This window comes from Phaseolus vulgaris, chromosome 2 (genome assembly GCF_051622355.1).
Source record: "Phaseolus vulgaris cultivar YP4 chromosome 2, ASM5162235v1, whole genome shotgun sequence".
Lineage (NCBI taxonomy): Eukaryota > Viridiplantae > Streptophyta > Magnoliopsida > Fabales > Fabaceae > Phaseolus > Phaseolus vulgaris.
Window position 1 is genome coordinate 41,121,971 of NC_143499.1, and position 26,615 is coordinate 41,148,585.

A 26,615-nucleotide genomic window follows, 5' to 3' on the forward strand; every position below is an offset into this window, starting at 1 on the left:
ATTTTGTAATATTTAAATTCTTTCAAATAAATTTTATATTTTTTCTTAGAAATTTATTGAGACAAATTACTAACTTATATTTTAAAAAATGTAAATATATTACACTGTTTTCTCTCTTATGAGTTTATTATGGTTGAATTAAAGTTTAAAAATTATATAATAAGATTTATGTGTAGTTAATTAAATTAGAAATAGCTTAGGTTTATCCCTCCAAAAAAGCTGGGAAGCTGCATGCCTGCATTCCATGGTAGAATATCTTTGTCTCTGTCTCTTTCTCCCCTTACTGCGCATGTCAATTCCTCTTGAAACCACAAAAAAGAGTGTTTTTTCTCCATTACCCCATCTCTATATATACCCAATCAATCTCAACCCTCTCTAACCCTCCAACGCTATCTCTCTCCTTTCTGCTTCCACCACACGTTTAAACCTCTGGGCGTGGCAAGTTTAGGTCTTTCAACCATTTCGAGGACCCATTCATATGGCCATTCCCTACCCCCATTTCATCGCCACCGAGAAGGCCGCCATGGACGCCGGTCTCCTCCTCCCTTCCTCCCCCTCCCTCATCCTCACCCAAGATGACCTCAAGAAGATCGCCGCCTACAAGGCCGTTGAGTATGTCGAATCCGGCATGGTCCTCGGCCTCGGCACTGGCTCCACCGCCAAGCACGCCGTGGACCGCATCGGCGAACTTCTCCGCCAGGGCAAACTCAAAGACATTGTCGGAATCCCCACCTCCAAGATAACCCACGAGCAGGCACTCTCCCTTGGCATCCCCCTGTCCGATCTTGAGTCCCACCCCGTCGTCGATCTGGCCATCGACGGTGCCGACGAGGTTGACCCTTTTCTCAACCTCGTCAAGGGTCGCGGAGGCTCCCTCCTTAGGGAGAAGATGGTGGAGAGCGCGTGCAAGAAGTTTATTGTTATTGTTGACGAGTCCAAGCTCGTGAAGTATTTAGGGGGAAGTGGATTGGCCATGCCCGTTGAGGTTATTCAGTTTTGTTGGAGGTTCACTGCTGAGAGGTTGCGCAGGCTGTTTGAGGAGGCTGGGTGTGTTGCCAAGCTTAGGACTTTTGGGGAGAAGGAGGAGCCCTTTGTCACGGACAATGGGAACTTCATTGTGGATTTGTATTTCGAGAGGAGTATTGGGGATTTGAAGGCTGCCAGTGAAGCAATTCTGCAGCTTGCTGGGGTGGTGGAGCATGGCATGTTTCTGGATATGGCTACTACTGTTATTGTGGCAGGGGAACTTGGCTTGACGATGAAGAATAAGTAGTTGTTAAGGGGGAGGGGATTTTAATGAAATCCTTTTAGTTTTGTTTGTTTTGGGGAGGGAGTTAGTTTGAACAAGTAGAAAGATTTGTTGGAGAGCTGATTATTAGAATATTAATCTCATGCAATGGCTGTTGTGTGGTATTGAATACACCATTTGTTATTCAATTGACAGTGTTTAACACTGTCTTCTCTTCTCTTGTAAATGCATATTCAAAAGTTTAAAATGGCTGAAATTAGAAGTGTGGTACTAGCTGTCATCATGAATCTAAAGCCCTAAAAACAAAATCAAATTGCCTTTTTATATGGACAAAATGTTCAGCCTCACCTTTGTTACTTCCCTTTATCAACTGATTTTAATTTTACATTCTATACTTCACTATTTGCATTTGACAAGGGTAAATGTGTGGTGGTTTCTGGCAAGGATAACTTCTCAAACACTTCTCTTCTTTGGGGCCGTTTGCATAGAGTATCCAAAGAACAAGGCAGAGCACAACACCAACTAAACTAGGTCAAGTCCTACATTGTTAATGTTGAGGTTGATAATCTTGAGGTATTGGTTAAATGGAGGACAGTAGCTTTAAGTAAATTTTGTGAATGCATTTTTGACAAGATTGCAATCTGAAGGCTAAGTAAAGGTGGGTGTAATGTGCATAGCTTTCATTCAATGTAGCTACTATCTGCAAGTAAATCTCTATGGAACCCTGCCAACTGTAGTACAAAGTTATTCAACAGACTAAATGAGATTCTATGTATATCATTAGCAGAAATCGTAATTAGAACAGAATACAAAATTTTATAACAATTGAGATACTACTTTTCATCAGATTTCCTATGGGGCCATGGGAAATAAAATAAAAATAGTGACATGTAAAATGTTTTACTTTGCCATTAAACAAATTGTTTGACAAGCAGATAGAGTTCGTAGCAATCTGATTTTTTACCACTTCAGCTTCTACCGAGAATCCAAAGCTTAAAAGAACTAACATTTCTCTCAGTACCAACACACTTGGATTCTTTTATTGGAGGGGGCAAGGGGAAAGAAAGCCACCAAGTGGCAAAGCTCAATAACCAAGTGATGAAGAAAATTACTATCAAGACATTGGCGAAAGAAACCTCCTGATCTCTACATTGACGCTCTTGAAACTGAGAGTCAAAAGGGTAGCATAAAGGTGGCATTAGAAACCAGGACTACCTTGTGGTTATATTTAGGTTTGCAGCATTATAGATTAACTCATTGACAACATTTGCAGTGTTGGTGACCACTTCCTTACTTTAGAAGAGTGCTTTGTTTGTGATACTCTGATCAACACACGGAAGGACATTACTATGAGAGGATCCGGTGTGGATTTGCTATCCATTCTCCCATAGCCATACAGGTATAAGAAATTGCACTGTAATAAAATAAATTACTCATATCAGGTTTGGTTGTTAATGTTAGCTTTTGAACGTACAGAAATTCCCATAACATAAAGATAATTGGGTGTTAATAGGTTAAACTGAGAACTATTAGATATAATGATTTATTAAGAAACATAAATCCTCCACAAAGAATGAATGTGGTGGCAATTGCAACAAGTAACCATCCAGTGATAACAAATCTGCAAAACATTTAAAAAATCAGACAGTAGAACACAACAAGGACCTTTTATATATGGGGCATGATAAATGTAGGGAATATACAGAGATGTCCCCACCTAACCACTTTTAAGCAATTTAAACAAGATTACCCATTAACCAAAAATATTAAAACAGGTTTGGAGAATATCTCGTATTAACCATGAAGCTGAAGTATGGATCCCCTCCAAAAGGCACATACTAGCAAAAGCCTAATACAGGTAGTATCAATAGGAGATGATTCCGTATTTTTCATTAATTGCGAATTTGTTATTTCATATATACTCAAGTTGACTTGAAGAAACATTGTTAGAAAAAGAGGAAGAAATTCTCAGATGTGAGGAAACATTGAGAGAGAAGAGTAAGAAAATCTTGAATTGAAAACCTGATAGTCTTGGAAAAATCATCTCAGTCTTAGAAGAACAATAAACAAACGCAATATCAATAGACATACACAGACATACTTACATGAGGATTGCGTGCTGATATCCAAGGACAGAAAGGACTGTAAAAACTTAGTATCCACACTTGAATCTGTGATGAATAAAACTTAGAGCTAGCAGCAGTATACAGAAATTTCACATGTATCGTGCAGAAACCAAATCTCAACATTTTCACAGATTCTGTTACCGAATTACATGAATTTGTATTATTGGTTATGAATCATGCAAATAGCTTATTAAAGAATTTTTTTCCCATATCTATGGTAAAGGGGAAAGAACAAGGAGAATTTTGAGGAAATAAAGCATCCCATGAACAAATTAACAAGGGAACATGGAAATAGAGACTTAAGCAGCAGCAACAGTGAATGATTGACAAATCTATTGTGAGTGATTAGATCAATTGCCCTCTATGTTAATTGCTCATCCCCAGCATAGATGAATCACAAGCGCCAAGCCAAATGAGATAAACCACAGGGCAGAAAGAACGAAAACAGCTGCACCAGTGAATCCTACAGATTTCAGATATAATGGTTAATGGAAGTCAGAATAATAGAATCTACTAATAGGTAGAAGAAACAGCATAACTGAACAATAGGATCCATACATCAAATTTGACACAACCTTCCCCTTGTAAGCAATGTTGTTTCTAGGATTTTAAGTTCATATTCGATTTTATTATCTCAACCTGAACCAAATTTGAATCTTACTGGTTCTCAAATAATCAATCATGTTGATCAAAATTTATTTTTCCATGTTTCAAAGTTAATCAATTAATTCAAATAATAATTAATTATATTGATAAAAAATGTTTTCACGTTGTGTAAATAATTCATTGCTCTATATATAAAAATTTATATTTTTCACAAAGTAATTGATTATGATTAACAATAAAACTTTAAATACTAGAGATTATAATTAACAATAATAAATTATTTCAGTCAGTAGTTATAAAACATTTTCAAAAAGAAAAGTCTCTCAATTTTCTCATTTCAATACTTTTTAAAAAAATTGTAAAAAAAATAATATTACACCTTTCTAATTTAATAATTTTTTTACTTTTAAAACGATATTAAATAGAAAAATATAAACAGAAAGATGATAACTAAAAAAATAAAAACAAAATAGTGATGGGAAATTAAAAAATTTGATACCCATAAAATTGATATCCACCAACTCATTTCTATTATGTTATAAATATAAAGTTTGGTTGATAAATTGGAGAATTGACTCTACCGCCATGTCCCCACAGAGGCTAATGTTGTTGTCAGCATTCCTAATCCTCTTCTTCCATGGAGATCTGGAATCAATCACAGCATCCCCAGATATCCACGATCTTCTCCCTCAGTACGGTTTCCCAAAGGGTCTTCTCCCCAACAACGTCCTCTCCTACACCCTCTCCTCCGACGCCTCCTTCCTCCTCCATTTAGATGCCCCCTGCTACGTCTACTGGGAGGACCAGCTGGTCTACTACGACACCCTAATCAAGGGCACCCTCACCTACGGCTCCGTCTCACAAGTCTCGGGGATTCAGGGCCAGAAACTCTTTCTCTGGCTCCCCGTCACCGGAATCAAGCTCCACCAGGATTCCGGCATGCTTCAGTTTTTCGTCGGACCTTTTTCACAGACACTTCCCGCCACCGACTTCCAGGATGTACCTGGCTGCTCCCGCAGAGGATCGCTGCTCACTCCAAATCTTTTCCTTCCTCTGTAACACTCCTGCTCCTATCTCTTCTTCAAAATTAAATACTCTTTCATTTCCAATTCCTCTATCTTTTTACACTTTCCATTCATCATAAACTGAAAGCTCCTATCTGTAATGTCCCTTTTATCATCAGTAAAATTGTAAAATTGTCTCTTCATAGGTAAAATTTCTCCATAAATATTTAAAATAATACATTTATCAATAAGTTCAAACTACTTTTTAATAAGTTACAAATAAAAATTGTAAAAATATTATATAAATTAGTTTATATATAAACCAATTTTGATATTTATCCATTGTTTTGTTTCCGGTGATTAGTGTTCACCCAAAAGAAAAAGAAATGGTTTTTGTATTTCACGAAAAAAGCAAATAAATACGATTTTGGATTCTTCGATGAAGTGATTTAGATTTGCAGAGAAAGTACAACAAAAAGGTGGTTTTACCATATTAGTTTTTGCTTTTTTAAATAAACCGTGTCATGCAAATCTAACTATAAATTGTTTTGAATTTATAAAATAATTATAAGTATAAAAAATATTTAAATAATACTACTTTACATATATTTTACATATAATATTTAATATATTTTTTTAAAATGCATAGAGATATATTTTAAAGTTTAGAAATTGCCTCTTATTTTATTTATTTTTTGAAATATGTGGTTTTATTCATGCATGGATAACTAAATCTAAATCTTGAGATTAATATCAGTCTAGTTTTATTTTGTGATTGCAAATTGTCTAACTAGTTTTAGAATTAAAATTAGAAATTCATTTAATTTTGATGATTAAATACGGATTAGATTGAATGAAACTTTAATTTGATTAATTGAATCAATTAATTGTTTAAATTTGGATGTGAATATTTAGAGAATTATAATAAGAAGAATTTGTTTTTATATTTGTTTTTATTGTAACTTATAATTTTGGTTCGTGTTTTACAATTTTACATCTGTAAATCCTCAAATTAGTTTGTAACAAGATAATACTAAAAAGTGAATACAATTAACATGCATCCTATGAGAATCGAATTGTTTGTATTTTATAAAATAAAATTTAAAAATACTAAGTATCTTTGATTACAAGAACGACATTAAAAAATCATTCTTATATGAGAAAAATGTTTGTTACATGTAAATAAAAATAAATATAAAGCTCACTCTTATAAACGTTTATTCTTATCTTTGTGTTAAGACAAAAGTATAACAACACAATATTTTAATTAGTGCTTAAAATATTCAAATATAAAATATGATCATATTTTATTTATAAGATAATAGATATTTTAAAACAACTAATTATGTAAGACAAAAAGGATTTTTTTGACAGACAATACAACATTATGATGTTTTTCTCAAGTGTGAAAAGATCATATAAAAACAAATGAAACACGCACTAAACATTAGACGATACATATAAACTAAGCTAACCTAATTTTTAAATAAATATCCATATGTTTTTTTTTATGATCCCAGGTGATGTTTGTCCATCAAAGAAATACGTTAAATATTGAATTTAAAACAAATATTGAAGATATTTTGAGATACGAGTTAAAGTTATTTTCTTCAATCAACCTCCAAACACAAAAAGTTTTCAACTCTGACATAACTATCTATCATTTAAGATATAGACTTAACTATGAATTGGTGCAAAATACTATGTTACCTAGCGAGATAAACATTGTTGGTCATCAATGATGTTGTGAAGAAAAATAAGCACAAATCAAAGCTGCATTAAATGCAACGGTCACATTAAAACTTGTTAGATACAAAGCAAACATGCATAGAAGTTGAAACTATTCAATGACTATAAACAACCTCTTACTTCTTCCAAAGTCCATTGAAAGTTTTCCATCTAGAAGAATAAGAAGGAAAAAAATATACTATGTCAAATTGTTGCTCAAATTAAGAGCTCTCTTTTAAGTGAAAAGATCACAAATTACAACATATCAAAATGTTGATTTAGAATAAACCTCACAACTTCATATAAGGATCCTAAAGTTTAAAATAAAAACATTGTTTAAGTACTTTAAAAATATCTTAGGGAATCTACATATCTTTAAATTAAAATCACTTAAAAGATTTTTTTACACATTTTTCCTAATTATAGGGATTAAACTACAATATTAAATTTTTACAATTACTTTAAACAAATTTTTATATAACTTCACAAGTAAAAAGCATATTTAACCTAAATAAATTTGTACCACTTTAGAAACCCAACTTTTGCCTTAACGTGAAGACAAATAGAAAAAATCTCTTCATGTCTCGCAACTTTCTCTGTTTTTTCTTCTTCTTTGGATTCAAACCATACCAATCACATGCTAAAACTGTGAGAATCAATAGTGATCTTTCATGAACCAAGAAGCCACTCTACTGCAAAAATCTCTCTCTATATATATATACAGACACTAGGAAAACAATAACCCATTCATAGCATAGAGTTTTATCTTATCTTCTAAGGCCTTTACAACTGACAGTGGCATCAACAAGAAGAGCATCAATGAAAGTTCAGATAGGAAGAAGAAGAAATTGATGAGCAGACAAATAGTGTTGGAGAATGAGGGAAGACATCAAAATGGCTGATGCATTCATCAACAACTTCCGCTAACAGTTGAAGATTGGGAGAGAAGATAAACAGAGGCGCATGAATGATTTGAGGATAATGGAATTGCTACAGCGGCTAAATAATAATATGTTTGTTACTACTTCACCCAGGACACATAAAAAAAGTGTGATTATTTCTTATAGCTCAAATTTATCTAAAAACTAAGAATAGTATACAGTTGATATTACAGAAGACCCTCGAAAGGGAACATACAATTGCAAAACAAATAATTCTCTATCCAATCAAAACTCATGGCTAATTTGTATACTACTGAACTGGTTTTCCAGGACATTGCTTGCTTCTAGAAACCTTTTTGTGTTGAATCAAACCTTTATTCTATACCTCATCAACCAATCTTCTATTCTGACATTATCCCAAGACTAGATGCTGCAAGTGATGGTATACTCTGTTCATATCTGAAAAAATTGCTTGGATCTACCCTTGTCTTTACCTCTACCAGTCTATCAAAGTTTCTTTTGAAATACTTTTCACCCCAGACCCTAGCCTCTGCATAAGTAGCATTTCCAGGTCCATTAACCCCTATATCAACATCTCTATAGTTCAGATATGAACTTCTAGGTGACTTTGACACATAGGGTGTCATATAATCATAGAGCATCCGAATCAGATCCAAATATCTATTAGCAACATCTTCACCCTCCTCTTTCCAATTCACAGAGTACTGAATTTTGTATAAGTTACCAGCCCTGTGTGGAAACGGTATTTCCATCTCAGAAATCTCACCCATTCTCCCACCATAGGGGTTGAGTGTGAGAACGGGTTTTTCTAGCTCCATCATTTTATTCCATACCCCTTCAAGGCCAGTTTTGGAAATAGGTTGCTGCACATAATCTGATTTCTTCTTCAAGAATTTCTCAGGTGTATCATGCCTTTGAAGCAGAACATCAACCGATGTCCCCACTGGAAAGTTGTCCCAAAACAACACCGAATCGATCCAACTCATTTCAATGCAGTCTTCACCAACCAAACCCAATTCAGGGAAGCTATCACTCATCACACGAAGCAACTCTTGTGCATTTCCAAGAAACAAGGCATTGAACTTGGCTCTTATTGTCTTCTGACCCTTCCTTTTGACAGGACTAAGAACCACTCTAATAAACAAGTCATCATGGATGTTATCAGCAACATACTGCCATCGATGAACAACATCAGTGGCCCCTTGTTCCAATGTTTTTAGAACTCTAAAAACTGTGACAACCTCAGGCACAGGAACCAGCTTGATTCTCCAAGACACAATGACCCCAAAGCTAGCACCCCCGCCTCCTCTAATCCCCCAGAAAAGATCCTCCCCCATTTTCTTCCTGTCCAAGACTCTCCCTTCAGCATCCACAATCACAGCATCCAAAACATGATCCACAGAAAGACCAAATTTTCTCATCATGTTCCCATACCCTCCCCCACTGAAGTGTCCTCCAACACCAACACTGTGACACACCCCAGCTGGGAAACCATGCACCTTACTTCTTTCAGCAATCCCATGATAAAGTTCACCAATCGTTGACCCGGAGTCAACCCACACAGTCTCATCCTCCAAGTTGACCTCCACTGATCTCATGGCGAACATGTCCATGATCGCAAACGGGGACTGTGAGACGTAGGAAAGGCCATCATAGTCATGGCCCCCACTTCTTATTCTGATCTGAAGTTGGAAGCTTTTGCAACAGATGATGGAGGCTTGGATGTGGGAGATGTGAGTTGGGGCCACGATGAACAATGGTTTACGAGTAGAGGGGGAAGTGAATCTGAGGTTTCTGATGTAGGAGTGCAAGATGGGAATGTAGGAGGGGGTGTTGGGGAAATAGGTGACACCGGAGATTGGATGAGAAGGGTCGGAATGAAGAGAAAGACACTGCAGAATGGCGTCTTCAATAGGATCTGAGGCCGCCATTAGAACAGACACTGCGAGAAAAGCTAGAATCCCACAAATGGACATCTTCTACTATGGGAATGCTTTCTGGTTCATCTTTCACACCAAACAAGAAAATTATCTTTCAAAATCTTTATCTTTTTTAATGTTTTAAAAAAAAACTATAAAATATATTTAATCTGAAATATCATAATAAAGTTTATATTCACACAATGAATCAATTTTATCTCTACGGAATGAATTTTCTAAAATAATTTTCTTGATTCGATATCATTGGTTAGTACTAGTAGTACGTGTTGCTTAAAATTACCAATGCTTTATCACCATGTTTTTAATGTTTGGCTCAATTTTATTAAGTTACAACTGTTTATATATTATTTCCCAAAACCATAGCCCTACCTTCGATTACCACTCTAAATTATTATTATTATTTTTTTGTTTCAAAGGTTTTTCTTTTCTCCTTTTTTCTTCTCTTAATTGCAATTTTCTCTTCCTGTTATTTCTTTATTTTATTTTATTTACTCTTACTATTAATAAAAATTATAATTAAGTTTCTCAGTTTTTTAAATTACATCAATATAACTATTCTCAACTGATTAATAGGAAAATAAAATAAAATAAATATTAATGATTTTGGTTTATCAATTGTTTTTTTCAAAATTTATTTCATTCAAGTTGAATTTTGTTGTTCGTATTGAGAGATGTATTTTATAAATCATAGTTAGTTGTTTGTTATCCTATGGATCTTAACTGATATTGTCTAATTTGTAAAGTTTATAATTTTCTCAACTAATTTCAAGTACTATGAGTAAATATTTCTTTATTTTTTACTAAGATTTTAGATAAATTTATTGTATCTTTAGGTTAAAGATTAATATATACTATAATCGACTTTAGATAAGTTATATTATCTCTTAACAAGAGATCATACTCATTATCGATACACGACCTTTAGTCTAAAGACGAACAGGTGAAAAAGAGGTTTATGCAATCCAAACCCATAAATAAATAATAACATAGATTATGCCTGTTTGGTTTATGGTAGTGTATGAAAACATTATATTGTCCAGTATGACATAAATTGCTTAATCAATTTATGATCGTGTTTACTCTCAACATTTTATCGATTGTTCATATTCAAATTAGCATACAGACTAAGATTCAACAATTATCTAAGTTAAGAAAAACAATTTTACCCGTGTCACATGAGCTTGGACTTTAAGGAAATGTTAGAGAGTTATGTTGGTACTACTTGATGAGGTCAACTTTTGTAGATACCGCGTGATAAAGTTTATTGCATGATAAGGTCAGTTTTTGTAAATAATGCATGATAAGATTGATTTTGGTTAGATAGTGCTTGATATGGTAAACTTTTGTAGATGTTGCCTAACAGTGTCAATATTTTAATGTTGTGACTAACCAAGTGTTGAGATTGATCATAATCAACAATTTTATCAATCCAAACAAACTGGGGTCAAAGCTTATCGTAATCAACAGTTTTATCAGTCAAAATTAACAATGCATTAAAAGTCATGTTAAACGATGTTATGTTTTAATGTTTCTCTCTTAAAATTATATTTTCGATTGAAAGTTGTTTTAGAATTTAAGATTTAAGAACATACAAACCGATTGATTGTATTTTATTCGTCAACAAAAAATCTAGATTTGAGTTATTTGCATTCAAAATAGAAGGTTACTTACATCGAATATTTTAAAAATCAACAAATGCTAAAAACAATACACTAATGAAGTGTGTTTGTAAGATTGAAATATGTAATAATAAGTTAAACGAAATTAAAGATAATAAAAAAGTGTATTGAAATATAACACAACAATAATAAAATTAAATATTTTTTAACTTATAAATTAGCTAATTACTTTGTAACTTGTAAGTTAAAAGTTTTTTAAAAAATACTTTAAAATACTTAATAACAATTTTATATTAGTTAAACAAATTAATTATAAGTTAATAATAGCTACATTATTGGTTATTGGTAGGATGATAACACTATATGATATGTGCAATTGGTATCTCATCCATATTTTTTATATTGTAAATTTTAAATGTAATAATATTGTTTACAAAGGAATTAATTATAAACGACTATCATGTGAAGTAATATATATTTTGTTTTACTATGGTGAATTCATTAATTAAAAATAATAATTGGTGATATGTGATTTGTTTGTCACCGTAACTTGGACAAAAAAGGATTAATGACTTTTCAAGAGTAACGGTATTAAAAATATTTACACCTAGTTATTTTAATTCAAACCTCTACTTTATATATACATCTCATGCGTTTATTTATTTTTAATTATATTTTAAAATTGTGACAAACTAAATCTCATGTATTCTGTGGTGTTAAATGAGGACGTTCACTGAAAATAAAAATGAAGTTTGTAGTTAATTTTAAAGATTATAAATATAAAAAACTAAATACTTTTTTTTTTATTTATCAAAAAAAAATTATCTTTAAAAAAACTCAAGTCTTTTTAACTTCTTTATCTTTTTCTATATATTATTGAAGATCCTCTTCCTTATTTCTTTTAAGTTTGCAATTTAGGAGATAACTAAGAATGAGTCTAAATCAAATAAAGAGAATCTGAGGTAAATTTTATTTCTTGAAATTTTAATTTTTTTTCTTGGGTTGCATGTGGTTTTGAGTATATGTATATATAGTGGGATCTTTATAAATATTATATTTTAATTATTAAAATTGATAAATTTTTTAAAAATAATTAAAATGGGTGGATCGAGCCAACATTATACGAACTCAATATAAAGATTATAAAGAAATGGTATTAAATTGACACGATTTTAATATAATCAACATTTAATTGAGTTTTTAATATGAATTACTAATTTTTTGTAATTTTTTTTTAAATTATTTATTTTGATAATTATGATGTAAAATTAGATTATATTGATAAAAAAATAGTCATGGTCTGACCAAAGTTGGTGAATTCTATGTAAATTGAGAAGTGATTATTATTTTTTGTTTGTTAGAATTGGTTTTCTAAAACCAAGTTAAATGATATATTTTACTCGACCATTGAAGTTAATTTTGAAATTTAAATTAGGTTAGAAAAGTATAAAAGAATTTATTAAACACAATGTTAAGGGTATATGTAAATTAAATGTTGATGGTATTATAATTGTTGAAAATTGTTTAGATTATAAACTTAAATTAGAGATTTGACTGGTTGAAATGTTTAAATTCATGTTTGTACTAATGAATTGAAGATATGTTTGTTTAATAAAATTGAAATATTATGTTATGATATGAATTGAATGTTTGTGTTGATGATGCATGTGCAGATTTGGAACTTTATAAGTTTTGATTTTGGAATTTTATAAGTCATGGTATGGTATGGATTGAATGTTTTTATTCTTGTTGCCAAAGTTTTTATTTTTTGCAATGATTAATAGTTTTCTTAAGTTTTTTTTCTTCCAAAAATTCACTTCAGATTTTTAATACCTATAAATATAAACTTTTAAGTCTTAGTTTCACAAGCAAGTTCAAATATTTCAATCATTCTATTAAATCTAATTAATTTATCATCATTATAGATGCATGCCAATTTTTTTACTCAGAATGTATACCACAATGTGTATCCTTTGAGAATGATATTTTATTCAAAGTTGTAGTCTTTGAGAAAATTTATCCATTTATATTATTTCATATTTAATTTTTTATGATCAAGTATTTCAAACTTTTTTTATATATACACCATTATATACACATATATATATATAATTAGAATATATAAAAAATATCAATATATATATAATATAAAAATAAGTTATGCATGATTATTGTATCATTTAACCACACTCGGTATGTATTATCTAATTGAATTTTATCCTAAATATTTAACATATTTTTAGTTTAAATTAAATATATTTTATTTTGGGAAAAAAACTATGTTTTTATTTTTGTAAAAATTTAGTTTTGTTTTTTATAATTTTTATTTTGAAACTGATAATTGATATTAAACACTTATTTGAAAAGAAAATTCTAAATTAAAAAAATTCAATCAGATAATAATAAAATAAAGTTTAAATTTTGTTAGAGGGACAACATATTTTAGTATTTTATCTTTTTTTTTTCTGTTTTGAAATTGAGAAGAGAGAGAAAAACATTACAAAAGGTGGAAAAGATATTTTTGTTGTTTCTAACTCTGAAAGCGCCCTCTCTTCTATTTCTTTTTCTCTTCTTTCTGCAACCAAAACCAAATTAGGGTTTCTCGATCTTCTTTATTTCTCACTCCTCTCCCCATTTCAGGGTTTTACCTTCCTAACGCAGACACAGGTACGTCTTCTCTCTCTGCAATCTGCATATCAATAGTTCTTCGTTGCTTCGGTTGCGGTGGTATTTTGCTCTTTTTGTTTGTTTGGTTGTTATCGTGCTTGTCTTTTGAAGACATTGTGATTGGTTCGGTATTCTGGGCCATCTGTGCTTCTGCTATAGTCTATTAGAGATTTTGAAGGGGGTAAACTTCTTTGCATGTATTCACTGCCTTGTAATCTCTTGTTTAGTTTTTGCTTTGCATAGTTTTCCCCTTTGTCGATTGTATTTGACTTGTTCTGCTAGTAGGCTCCTTCTTTGTATGATATCATGATGAAAATATGTTAAAGGGTTGCTGATTGAGATTCTGCTGTGTTTCAGGGTTGGTTCTGAGCAATTTTGTTCGTTTTGAAGAGTATTTATCTGTTTCAACTGTTTTTATTTATTTATTTGGGGCTACTTGTAAAGGTGTTATCGCGAATCTGGAAAAGAGGGGGTTTCCCTTTGAATTTTGAAGACGGCTGTTGACAACAAGAATTTGTGATTGACTATGCGAACTTCATGGGCTGATTTGTCTGCAAATTCTGCAGCTGACAATTCGGGTCTCGGTTTTTCTTCTAACAATGTGGGAACTGGTAGCACTTTAGCTCCTTCACGACCAGTTTATGTTCCTCCTCATCTCCGGAACCGTCAGCCATCAGCTGAAGCCCCAGCACCAGCATACAATGGTCCTTCTTCTGGTTCTTCTGGCTCTGGTGCTGCTGGTAATTCTGGATCCCGTTGGCCTGCACCCAGAAACGATAATCGTTCTGGGTATGGTGGTGGTGGTGGACGCCCAGGTGGATGGGGAAATAAAAGTGGTGGATGGGATCGTGGCAGGGAAGCCAATCCCTTTGAAGAAGAGGATAATGCTGAAGAGGCATTTAGTGAGCAAGAGAATACAGGAATAAATTTTGATGCATATGAGGACATTCCAGTGGAGACCAGTGGTGAAAATGTGCCCCCACCTGTGAATACATTTGCAGAGATCGACTTGGGTGATGCACTTAATGAGAATATAAGAAGGTGCAAATATGTGAAGCCAACACCTGTTCAGCGGCATGCCATACCAATATCCCTAGGTGGACGGGATTTGATGGCTTGTGCACAGACTGGTTCTGGAAAGACAGCTGCTTTCTGTTTCCCGATCATCAGTGGAATTATGAGGGGCCAACCTGTCCAGAGGCCACCTCGTGGGGTGCGTACTGTGTATCCCCTTGCGCTTGTTCTCTCTCCAACGAGGGAGCTATCAATGCAAGTGAGTAGTTATATTAACCTGGTTTTATGGTATGCTTTTTGTTGGACACTGTTCTGCTATGAAACTATATTTTTTTAAATCTTGTATTTGGTTTCAGATACATGAAGAGGCTAGGAAGTTTTCATACCAAACTGGTGTTAGGGTGGTTGTTGCTTATGGTGGAGCACCAATAAACCAGCAGGTTATCGTCCCTTTTATCTTTGTTTCTCTTTGTTTTTCCACAACTAATTATGAGTCCTCAACATGATATTCCTGGTATAGGCTTCAATTTTTATTGGTCCTTCACTCTGCTCTGTAGACATCTTGTTATTATCTAGCAAAGTTCACATTTGAAAACCAAGTTTATTGCATGTGGTTGTCAAGCAGAGAGTTGAATCATACACCAGAAGATTCATGATAAATAACTAAAAATGTTTGGCTAACAAAGTCACAACAACTTTAAAATATATGAGTAAAAGCATTTAGGCATAAAAAGAAACATTGAAAATATATTGGTATTTTAAACTTCAATAACTCACTATATCGAAAATATATTGAAATATAAACTTCAGAATAAATCACAATTTAATGCATTGCAGTAAAAAAACTTCACAATAAAGCAATAATATGTATGGGGGCACGTGCACAGTAACCTCTTTTATTTGTTAAAACCTCATATTTCACCCTTTCAGCACACACAGCCAGAGCTCACGTGCAAGGCTCAACAACATAATATAGAGATAACAGCAACAATTAAATACCATGGGAACTGTCGGCCTTGAATAATGAATGCAAGCAGCAAGAAAATACTGGGGAACAGAACATATATATGGAGTATGCGTAGTTTCCAGAGGGAGAGAGAGAGTGGAGAACAGAAAATAATGTTTCCTTTTCTGAAGTATTTCATGTGGGTGTCATTGCACGGAGATGATTTGATGTTTTTCAGTAAGCCAGGTTCTAGTTTTCAGCAACCTAGCCTCTGGCGATCTCATCTGGCTAGCCCACTCCCTATCTTTTCCCTTTTTCTTGTTGACATGTTTACTAGAGTTGTGAGTCCTTTTAAGGTTCGGGTAATCTTCACATTTCATGCCAATTTTACAAGGTTACATTAGGTCTTAAGCTCAAATTTAAAAGGGTTTCAGATCTAACTTAGATCTATTATTAGGTCACTGCACTAGTCCATGCTTGAACTGTCTATTGCTAGACATGAGGGTCTGTGTTGAGATCCCCCACTTTGAATATAGATATATCTAACGTAGTCTTTGTATAGTTTGGGCAACCCTCACCTTACAAGCCTGTTTTAGGAGGTTGAGTTTAACCTAAGCCCAAATTTAAGGTGTTGAGGGTTGCCAATCCTTGTAAGGATGTCAACGACAACTTCTGTCTTCTTTTCTCCCCATAAAGCTCTGTCTGGTTATTTTGGCCTTTACTCGGGACACATTCTCTACTGTGTCTATTATTATATTCTGATTTTTATGTTGTAATTGTAATTGCTCTGTATTTTTTTTATAATTATAATGAAAGATAGAGTATACTAATAGTAATATTACTTATATACAATAATAAATATTGAATTTCTTAACTAAATTTTAGTGATATTATACGTAATTTTTATACTATCACTCATTATACTTTTGTAATATACTCTACATTTTTGGTTGTGCGATCCTATGTATGGTAATGTTGGATTTTGATCTATCTTTTGGGGGAATGAGTCAAAGCAATTACAAGAATATTTCTATTGGAATAGCTTTCACAATCCTTGCAGAGATAGTTCACTAAAAGATCAAGAGCTAAGTATTCATAGTGCACTTGGATATGAATTTCTCTTTACAAAATAATTTGTTGATCTAATTGCCACCAGAGCACAAAAGACTATCAAAGTTTATTCTTTTCTGTTGATAAGCTGTGGCTCTACCCATGACAATCCTCGACCTGCTCAGCTGAGGTATGCTCAGCAATGAGATTCCAAGTCTGTCTTTCCATAATTAGTACTTGCTCTGTGCTCTCTTCCCTTTAAGTCTCGTTACGAGAGAGGGCTGTAGATAATAATGATCTTATCTAAAATTTGAAATATCCAAAAGCCTAGAACTTGTCTACAACTTGTACTGAGATTGACTCCCTGAAAAGTGCTCTATCCTCATTGGATTGCGGTAAAGCAGTGTTTAGAGGACAATTAGGTTGCTTTTGACACATCACCACAGTTTTGGCAGCTGTTAACTAAGTTGGTCCTTACTGGATAATGTAGGACTTATAATATATTCGGGAATGTAAAACTTCTCCTCCCGAATCTTAAGTAGGACTTTGATATTGACAACATCAGTGTAGAATGACCTGGGTGGGATTGTATGATTCGTAGGTCATAGATCTCAAGTGAGTTTAGGTGGGATCGTATGATCCCAGTCATCTTTCATGCTTGCACTGCAGTATAAACTGATCTCACCTAATTCTGATTTTATGTTTTGATAGTGATAGTGAAGACTGTGAAATTGAGAAATCTTTCACATATTACTGTTATTTTTTACTACCATGGTGAAATCAACAAATGTTGACTCACAAACATACATGGGTGGTCAAAATTAGTTTTATTTAGTTTTAATTAATTTTAATGTTGTCCATCCATGTATAATTGTACTCTGGTCAAAATTTACTGTTCTTGTTTGCAGTGCATATATGACTAATTATGTGCCTATACACTGTCTGAGTATTTGCTTGGCAGTTATGTACATATCCTTTGCTTTTTTGGAAGTTGTTAATGTTGACTGTGTTTGATGACCATCACGTGGTTGGCTTTATTCTTCTGATCAGAGCCACAGAACATGTTCTTACTCTATTGGGTTTTAGATGTGTAAATTACTTCCATAAACATCATTTTCAGCATGATAATGTACTGTTTTGAGGTGTATACATTTGTATGTAGTTAGTCTCAGGATTATTTGCCTTATATGGTGGTATAGCACCTTCTATTGTGCATGCAATTGTATTTGATATGTTTTGTATTAAAAATGTCAATTTTAAGCTACCGTATCCTCATCTACACTCATTACTTTTTCATAATATAGAGTATTGTACAAGGTGAATCGTCTTATCTTATTATTAGTATTTTGGCAACACCTATTTTGGCCGGTCAAGCTGTGAAATTTTATTACATACTTTTAAAGCTTTACTGGATATGCATGATATCATTCTTCCAATAATGTTGCAAGTTTGTACTTCAGAAGTTTTTGCATGTGTTTGTATTGGTTGGTTAAGAACTTTGTGGTTATATATTCTTGTATATCTGCTCGAGGTGAAGCACCTTGTATAAGGAGCCTGAAATATTAACCCTCTAGATGTTTCTTTTGTATATTCTGTCTCGTTTCAAATTCTCCTCAATGGATCCAATATGGAACCCTGATTGACCTATAAACGTTTACCTTCAAACGATAGTAAGGAGTTTTAGGTTTTGTTATATACCCTAACAAGTTATTTTTTCTGTAGCTGCGAGATCTTGAAAGAGGGGTGGACATTCTTGTTGCAACTCCTGGAAGACTGGTAGATTTGCTTGAGAGAGCTAGAGTTTCACTGCAGATGATTCGATATCTGGCCTTGGATGAGGCAGATCGGATGCTAGACATGGGTTTTGAGCCACAAATAAGGAAAATTGTAGAACAAATGGATATGCCTCCACCAGGTGCTAGACAGACTATGTTGTTCAGTGCAACATTTCCAAAAGAGATACAGGTCTGATATAGTCTGTAAAATGTGATTTTATGTTAAGCATCCTTTTATCTGGCATGTGATTTAAAAAAAAACACATTCTTAATTTTGCTACCATTCGTACTTCATGGGTCAGTTAGGATTTCTTCCCCAGTTCCTTTGTTCCCCCCTTGTTTCTAGGGCCTGCATATGTGCTCCTTTTAATGGTGGATATACACCCGTTTATGTTAGGGAGGCGAGTTTTACTTTTCACCGTAGGTTTTCAGTACTCTGATATGCATTTTCTTTCTGTATTTGTGAATCACGTACTTGCATCTAGAGGTCTTGCTGTCAATCTTCCTCCTATCACAGAAAGAGTGTCTTTAGATTAATATATCAAGGTTGTTTTTAATTTGATTTGAGATGATAAGTGGCTTGAGAGGTATAGACATTGCATGAATTCCTTTTTATTGTGTATGTTATAAATTTCAAGACCTATTTATTATAATATTTTCTTGTTGAAATGCAGAGACTGGCTTCTGATTTTCTTTCAAAATATATTTTCCTGGCTGTTGGAAGAGTGGGTTCAAGTACTGATTTAATTGTCCAAAGAGTTGAGTATGTTCAAGAGTCTGACAAGAGAAGTCACCTAATGGACCTTCTTCATGCACAGAGGGCAAATGGTGTACAGGGAAAGGTACTTCACTTACATAAAACTTAATACAAGTGATTTTAGAAACTAAATGAATGTCAAAAATTGATTCTAGTTGTGTGAATGCATAGATCCATTTGGTTGGGAAAAGTAGACCAGAAAAACTATGATGATCAATTTTACCTGTGCCACCAGTGAATTGGGAGCTTTTGTCAGTTGTTCAGTGTCACACTTTCATACGAAACATCAGAGCTTTTCAGAATGGCTATTGTGTCATGAACCATCCTGACCCACTTGGGATGGTTGTTCTGTTTTCTGAGATGCCTATACACGTTTATTCTTACACGGGTTTTTCTTTAAAAGAATTAAGACAATTATAAGACATATGCTAACAGATGAAAAGATAAGAGATACTCCTTGAGAAAAGAAAAGAAAACAGAAAACATTCAAAATCCTCTTAACATCATACGGGGAGCCCTCCTAAAATGACCACGAGTTTTACATTTTAACCAAGTAGGGAGACTAACATCTAATCTTGTTTCAAAGAATTTACTCGTCAATAGAATTCTCCATGAAGATACAAAAACTACTCTCTGACTATACACCCTAAAATGTAGCACAAATTACTTATTGCCACAATTTGGCTTTTAACTTCCACCTAAACCAGTATAACTGGATGGAGGACTTTAGAGCATACCTACCTCTCTAGAAAGGCCAAATAAATAATGTCAGAAACATCTACAGAACAGTCTAAAACTGATTCTGAGCAACATGCTTGCACTTGTTTGTACTGACATTGTAGGTCAGTGTGTGGATTATGTTGTTTTGTATTTTTAAACTGTGTTTTCAGTTTGTATGGGCAGAGTCTATTTTGTTCTCTCATTGTATAGTTATTTTTTTGTGTTCTAGGAAGCAACAACACCTCTATAGAATGACGTTTTGCCATGTCTGACACTCTTTGGAAAAGACACTTGTCTGGCATGCTTTTGTAACGTTTCCAACACTCTTCAACCGTGTAACAAATTAACAATATGTTTTCTTAAGTTTGAGATACCTCTTTGACACAACTTGAACTCGAGTAAATAGAATGAGCTGACACCTATTATTGCCTAAATGCTTTTATAACACTGATATCACAAAAAAGTGAGAAGAAATTAAAAGAAAACAACTTACATTATAATCTTTACTAGGCTCATAACACTATTTTGTGATGCTTGTTTTCATAAGACTTAACTCGTTATTTTAGCTATTAAGAGATGATTCTTAAAACTATTACCGAGGACCATTTGTATAGAAAAACTGTTAAATTTTTCAGATTTGCTTTTACAGTGTGAATTACATAAATTTTAATTTTCAGGTGAGATTTTTTCCATGTTAATCACATATGTTAGCCAATTCGTTGTGACCTATATTTTGGACATTAACTACCGTGTGGATTATAATAATTCTCAGGTGACATTTTTGTCATGTTAATCATATATATTAGCCAATTAGTTGTGCCCTATATTTTGTACATTAACCGTGTCTGTTCATGTCAGAGTCGGTGTTGCTTAGAATGTGATTCTTTAATAGTAAACTCTTTCTTAATTATCATTTATAAGATTATTTCATGCATGACTTTGCAGCAAGCTTTGACTTTAGTTTTTGTTGAGACAAAGAAGGGAGCTGATTCACTGGAACACTGGTTGTGTCTTAATGGTTTTCCCGCAACTACTATTCACGGTGACAGGTCGCAGCAGGTTAGTCTATTGCACGAATCTTTATGGCAAACAGCTCCTAAACACTGCTATAGGTTTAAACATTCCATTTTTCTCTTTATTTTTTCTTTTAATAATATATTTTTCACTCTTGCAACTGTTATCTCTCAAACCAATGCCTTTTGGTTTAAAATATTCTGCACAAATTAAGATTTGTCATTGCTTACTGAAAAAAGAACTGATATATCCAACAAGCGAAATTCAAGTTCATAATGTAATCAACAGTTGTTGCCCAGAAAATGAACATGTCTTGGACTTCTTAGAGCATTTGTACTTGTGCTCTACATTGTATGTTCTTAAGTGGCTACTGCCTCTCACTCAAAGACCAGTTGCATTTAAACTTTATAGTAATTATTTATTTTAGCAATCAATCCTTAAATTTTTAAGCAACAGCAATACAGACGTCGTTAGCATAATAGTGAAGGAAAAGTATATCTAAATTCTAAAACCTTTAGTAAGAATAACCAGCCTGGCTGTCTCATTTGTCCTATGTTTGGTTGCAGGGAAGGCAAATGAAAGAAACTAAGATGAACTAGAGTGAAAAAATGTATTTGTTCGTTTGAAGAGAAAGTGACAAGAAAATAATCATTTAAAAAAAATAAGGAAATAGATTAAAATTAAGTAATTGTAAGGTTACAAAGTTACCCATATATATATATATATATTACAAAGAGACATTAGAGGTGTAATTTTGGAAAATACCAGTATTTTTTGCACTTTTTTTCACTCTTTTCTCCTCAAGTCTAAGTGGAAAATAAAACATTGGGACCTAATGGAAAGTGATATCTTCACTTTCTTTTCTACCGCACAAGGAATGCTTTCTCTGCTTATTTCTCTACACCATACATTTCCCACTTTACCCTTTCCTTTTGAAACGAATGGACCCTAACAAAGAAGCCTCAAAAGGGAGAGAAATAAAGATGGAGAAGCGAAGATCAGGAATGTGTGAAGGTACTTTCACCTGAACAGAGGATAAGAAGGCCTCCATAGCCAATGAAGTTGGTTTGAACATTTTTTTGGAGGGGTTATACTGGGATGGCTTTTAACACCAAATAGATGATTGCATCTTTCCATTAGCATTACAAGGAACTAATCTGTCATGGTTCTCCTGTAATTTATTGAATTCCAATGTTCTGTCTAGTGCATGTCTATGAAACTTCTTTCAATTCAAAATACAAAACACAGAATCTTTAACCTTGCAAGATTCACTGGTCAAACAGTTCAAGACAAGAACAGTCATCAAGTGGTTAATTCCTGTAAAAGAATTGGTTTTTGTTACAGGCAACATTGTGAAGTTTCAAATTATGTTTTCTTAAGCAGCATCCTTTTATTTGATTATCTTTTGCCCTCATTCTCTGATGTTATGATTAGTTTGTTTATCCAGACTTGGAGCTTACAAACATTTGTGCATTTTTATTTATTTGTCCCAGTTTGTTCATTAATAGGGTCATGGTTCTGTATTATTGCTATTCTACTGTTACCCTCATATTAAATCCTTTAACCTAATAGCATCTGTTAATTTATGTGTTGTTGGTTAACTGTATGGGTTGCAAACTGGATGGATTATTTTGGATTATACCAGTTGGGTTAAAAAAAACCATTAGTTTTTCATGGATGGATATATCCATCCATAAAACTTGTTTTTTAAAAAAAAATCAAAAAAATTTCTTTAAAAAATTTAAAGTTATATTTTTGAAAAAAATTTAGAAAAAGAAATATAAGAAAGATTTAATTATAAAAGTTGTTGGATTATTTTTTTATCAGTCAAGTATTGATAGGATAATCCATTGGATTTTTTAGAAATAATGGATGGATCTTCAACCATCCACAAAATTGGAAGGATTCGATCCAAACTATTTTTTTTGTACATTTTATGTAATGGATGGAGATGGATTTACTTGTGGATGAACCGGATTGATGATGAGTTAATCGATTGCTTTGCCACCCCTACCTAACTAAGTGTACATCGAAATATTGTTTGTGTGTGTGTGTCTATATATATATATATACTTTTTTTCTTACTGTGCCCATATCAATTTTGAAATACCTGTAGGAAAGAGAATTAGCATTGAGGTCCTTTAAAAGTGGCAACACCCCCATATTGGTTGCTACAGATGTTGCTGCACGTGGTCTTGATATCCCCCATGTTGCTCATGTAGTCAACTTTGACCTGCCAAATGATATTGATGATTATGTACACCGAATTGGAAGAACAGGGCGAGCTGGAAAGAAAGGCCTTGCAACTGCATTCTTTAATGATAACAATTCATCACTAGCTAGAGCTTTAGCAGATCTGATGCAAGAAGCAAATCAAGAAGTGCCTGCTTGGCTCTCACGGTATGCTGCTCGGTCTTTTGGTGGAGGGAGAAACCGCCGATCAGGTGGTCGGTTTGGTAGTCGTGACTTTCGGAGAGAGGGCTCGTTTACAAGAGGTTCTTCAGATTACTACAGTGCAGGAAACAGCAGTGGTGGATATGGAGGTGGCTCTGGTGGGTATGCTGGAGGAGGGTATGGTGGTCCTGGCGTCACTAGTGCCTGGGACTGACTTTCTTTTCATATTATTACACCATCTTAGGTATAGGTGCGAATACACACACCTAAAGGATGAATTTTCTCCCCTCTTGTTTTAATGGTCTTCAATTTACTTCCTTGTGTTTCAAGCCGTCATTTTGTACTATTTTACAGTGCTAATCATTGTTGGGGATATGGGTTTGTGTATGTGGTCGAGTTGCCACATCAATAAAGATTGTGTAATGTTGGTAGGAACTGGTGATTTACTAACATATTAGGAGTTTCTGGTCGACAACTTTTTGACCCCTTCATTTTGGGTGGTGATTTTGGTGGGAGACTGGTTGTAGATTATGCCTGGGGAGAAACTTGAGCTTTTTGTTTTGGCTATCATGGTTATCTGACTTATCTCTCAAGCATATTCTTTCCAGTTTTAACCCATTTTATGTTGAATTTTATATAACCCCACTTTGATGGGCAAAGGCTTTTGTAATATTATAGTGGTGGCTTAAATGAACGAAAATTCCCCTATGCTTTCGATTGAACATACTTTGTATGCCTGATGACTAGTATCTTTGTATCCTATATATTGGGTGCGATTAACTTAGACCAAGGGCAAGGTCATATGTATTGTTTAGATCAGGGAAACTCGTCCTTGCAATTTTCTTAATTAAATTATCGTGAATTTCTTTTAAGTGAGGACGCCCGTGCTGCGTACCTGATCCTGTTCCTCGCATATTTGTTCAGAAGAGAGGTGGCCCAACTATTAATTTTAATGTCTCTAATGAAAGAAAGTTTGTTTCTAATGCTTTCCCAGTTCGATCATTCATCCTTGGTCATACTCGTGCTTTTTCTCTTTAAATGCAAGGAAAGAAACAAATGGTAGTGACTATTTTTCCCCCCAATTTGATATTGTCAATTATAATCATCATCATAATAATAATATTGATATTTGTTGTATTTGAAGGACAACATTTATGATAAAGTCCCATTCGATTTGTCTTGTCTATTCAAGATAGCTTGAGGTGGTTAAAGAAGTGGACCGAGCATGTATCCCAAGTTGATGAAGTCAATAATTCCGATTAATATAGAAAGATAGTTGAGTGGAGAAAAATTACGTATGGAAGGGGACCCTTATTTATGATGTGTGGATGTGATTATAATAGTCAATAACTCTTCATAAGCCACAAACGCATATTCTAATCCAACTCCACTAAGGTACCTCTTTTCAAAATTCTTGAACCTCAAACGTGTCGAAAAAAATTCTATTTCTTTTCAATATGCATCACATGCAAGTAATTTTCTCATAACGTATTTATTCTTCCATTATAACCTGGAATCCTAATTTGGGGAGTCAAACTCTCTACTTTTCTACTTTCTTAGGTTTAAATTGGAGTTAAAATAAGATTTTTTTTACCAATCTCCTAAGGCAATGGTTAAGAAATAAGAGAGTTTTTATTATAAACCATATGGAGTGTTAATTAAAAAAACTTATGAAGGAGTGCTTTTCATAAGCTTTTAATTCCTTAAAAAAGTACAAATGTTAGCATTTACCTAAAATAAGTTAGGTTGTATGATAGAGTCTAGATCCTAGGAGAAGATATCAAACATAAGAATGATCAAATTACTCAACAGAATGACTTTAAAATAGTTGTTTTCCTTTTCTCTCAATCTTTCTTTCAATTTAGCTATCAAAATTATTTCTGTTTTAAGTTTGGTTTGGATTAAAGAGAAAGTGACAAAGAAAAAAAGTACAAAATGATTGAAAATTAATGAAAATTGTGTATAGATATATTGATGTAGTAAAATATTTTTTATATATTACTATTTTATAAAAATATTTAATAAAATGCAATTTTAAAATATAAATCAGATCTAAAATAAATGTTAAATAAAAATTTAATAAATAAAAAATATATTTCTAAAATAATAATACATTAAAATAAATCACTTTAAAATTATGAACGTTTAAATTTTTTTATTTTGTTTTATTTTTATAGTTGTAATATTTATTTTTATTTTTATTATGAATGTAAAATATTTATATATAAATAAAATGTTAACCTATATAATCAATTAGAATTCAGCCATAATCGATCGATTATTTAGGTACTCTCCATCTAAATTGTTTTTGATATGCAAAGAAAGTTTGAACCATTTTTTTGTTGTTGAGATTATTCAGTTTCGTTTTCTGTCTTATACTTATTTCTTTTTTTATAGTAAAAAATACTTTTTTATATGTAAAAACAAATAATACGGTATAATCATTAATTTTAAAAAAGAATGATTAAGATGTCAAATGCACTTTTTTTCCTTTTTTAAATTTAATAATTAAAGGTGAGTTATTTTTAAGACCAATTAGGTTTATAAAAATAGAAAGTTTTGGATGAGACACACATATATGGAAAGATCAAGATCAAATAAAAAAAAACTAATAATTATAGGAAAGAGTGCTTTTCGGGAATGGCTTTTAATCAATCTCACAAATGTTTTTATGGGTAGGTGAGATTTAACTTTTTTTCTAATAAAAATATTAAATTTTACTAAAGAAAGGATCATGATATTTTTACTAAATATTTTAATATAAGTTCTTTTAGTTGATTTACATTTATTTATTGTTTTTTTTTCTGATAAAAGTTATGTGATAACAAGTTACCTAAACTTTTACCAACACATTATAGAAAAAAATCATTGAACTCTTTGTTCTGTAAGCATACACATTCTAAAGATTGTTGAAGATGTTGAGATGATAAATTTAAAAAACTGCTTGCTATGTAAACTTTATAAAACAAAGATAATTATTAAAAGCACTCACACATGGTTCTTCAATCCACTTGAATTCAACCAAAATTCAAATAATCACATTTACTTATGATAATAAAATATTTACACATATTAGAACCATATCTGCTTAAATAAACTATTAA

At 32.8% G+C, this 26,615-nt stretch overlaps 4 protein-coding genes and 1 long non-coding RNA gene across 7 annotated transcripts; 3 read left to right on the top strand and 2 right to left on the bottom strand.

The window, feature by feature from the left end:
- The first annotated feature begins 228 nt into the window (after nucleotides 1-228).
- On the top strand, nucleotides 229-1,475 carry LOC137812092 (putative ribose-5-phosphate isomerase 2). Its single transcript, XM_068613987.2, has one exon. The coding sequence runs from the start codon at nucleotides 479-481 to the stop codon at nucleotides 1,271-1,273; it is 795 nt and encodes a 264-aa protein (XP_068470088.1). The 5' UTR covers nucleotides 229-478; the 3' UTR covers nucleotides 1,274-1,475.
- A 534-nt stretch (nucleotides 1,476-2,009) lies between these two features.
- On the bottom strand, nucleotides 2,010-4,049 carry LOC137812095 (uncharacterized). 2 transcript variants are annotated; one of them, XR_011081232.2, is made up of 3 exons: nucleotides 3,934-4,032; nucleotides 3,355-3,838; nucleotides 2,010-2,663 (listed from the first exon to the last, which is right to left on the bottom strand). It is a non-coding gene; the product is annotated as an uncharacterized LOC137812095 (long non-coding RNA). The 2 variants fall into 2 exon arrangements; XR_011081231.2 differs by having other exon boundaries at nucleotides 2,010-3,838; nucleotides 3,934-4,049.
- Nucleotides 4,050-4,519: 470 nt separating this feature from the next.
- On the top strand, nucleotides 4,520-5,188 carry LOC137812093 (DUF538 family protein, putative (Protein of unknown function, DUF538)). The gene has a single exon (XM_068613988.2). It carries the CDS (start codon nucleotides 4,567-4,569, stop codon nucleotides 5,038-5,040), a length of 474 nt encoding a protein of 157 aa, XP_068470089.1. The 5' UTR covers nucleotides 4,520-4,566; the 3' UTR covers nucleotides 5,041-5,188.
- A 2,565-nt stretch (nucleotides 5,189-7,753) lies between these two features.
- LOC137812096 (berberine bridge enzyme-like 8) lies at nucleotides 7,754-9,692 on the bottom strand. The gene has a single exon (XM_068613989.2). The coding sequence runs from the start codon at nucleotides 9,589-9,591 to the stop codon at nucleotides 7,996-7,998; it is 1,596 nt and encodes a 531-aa protein (XP_068470090.1). The 5' UTR covers nucleotides 9,592-9,692; the 3' UTR covers nucleotides 7,754-7,995.
- A 3,908-nt stretch (nucleotides 9,693-13,600) lies between these two features.
- Nucleotides 13,601-24,233, top strand: LOC137812097 (DEAD-box ATP-dependent RNA helicase 37). Of its 2 annotated transcripts, none has more exons than XM_068613990.1 (7): nucleotides 13,601-13,841; nucleotides 14,199-15,114; nucleotides 15,212-15,295; nucleotides 18,574-18,816; nucleotides 19,301-19,468; nucleotides 21,049-21,162; nucleotides 23,234-24,233. In XM_068613990.1, exons 2-7 carry the CDS (start codon nucleotides 14,368-14,370, stop codon nucleotides 23,723-23,725), a joined length of 1,848 nt encoding a protein of 615 aa, XP_068470091.1. In that variant the 5' UTR covers nucleotides 13,601-13,841; nucleotides 14,199-14,367; the 3' UTR covers nucleotides 23,726-24,233. The 2 variants fall into 2 exon arrangements, with proteins under 2 accessions (XP_068470091.1, XP_068470092.1); XM_068613991.1 differs by having other exon boundaries at nucleotides 13,707-13,841; nucleotides 14,286-15,114.
- The last annotated feature ends 2,382 nt before the right edge of the window (nucleotides 24,234-26,615 follow it).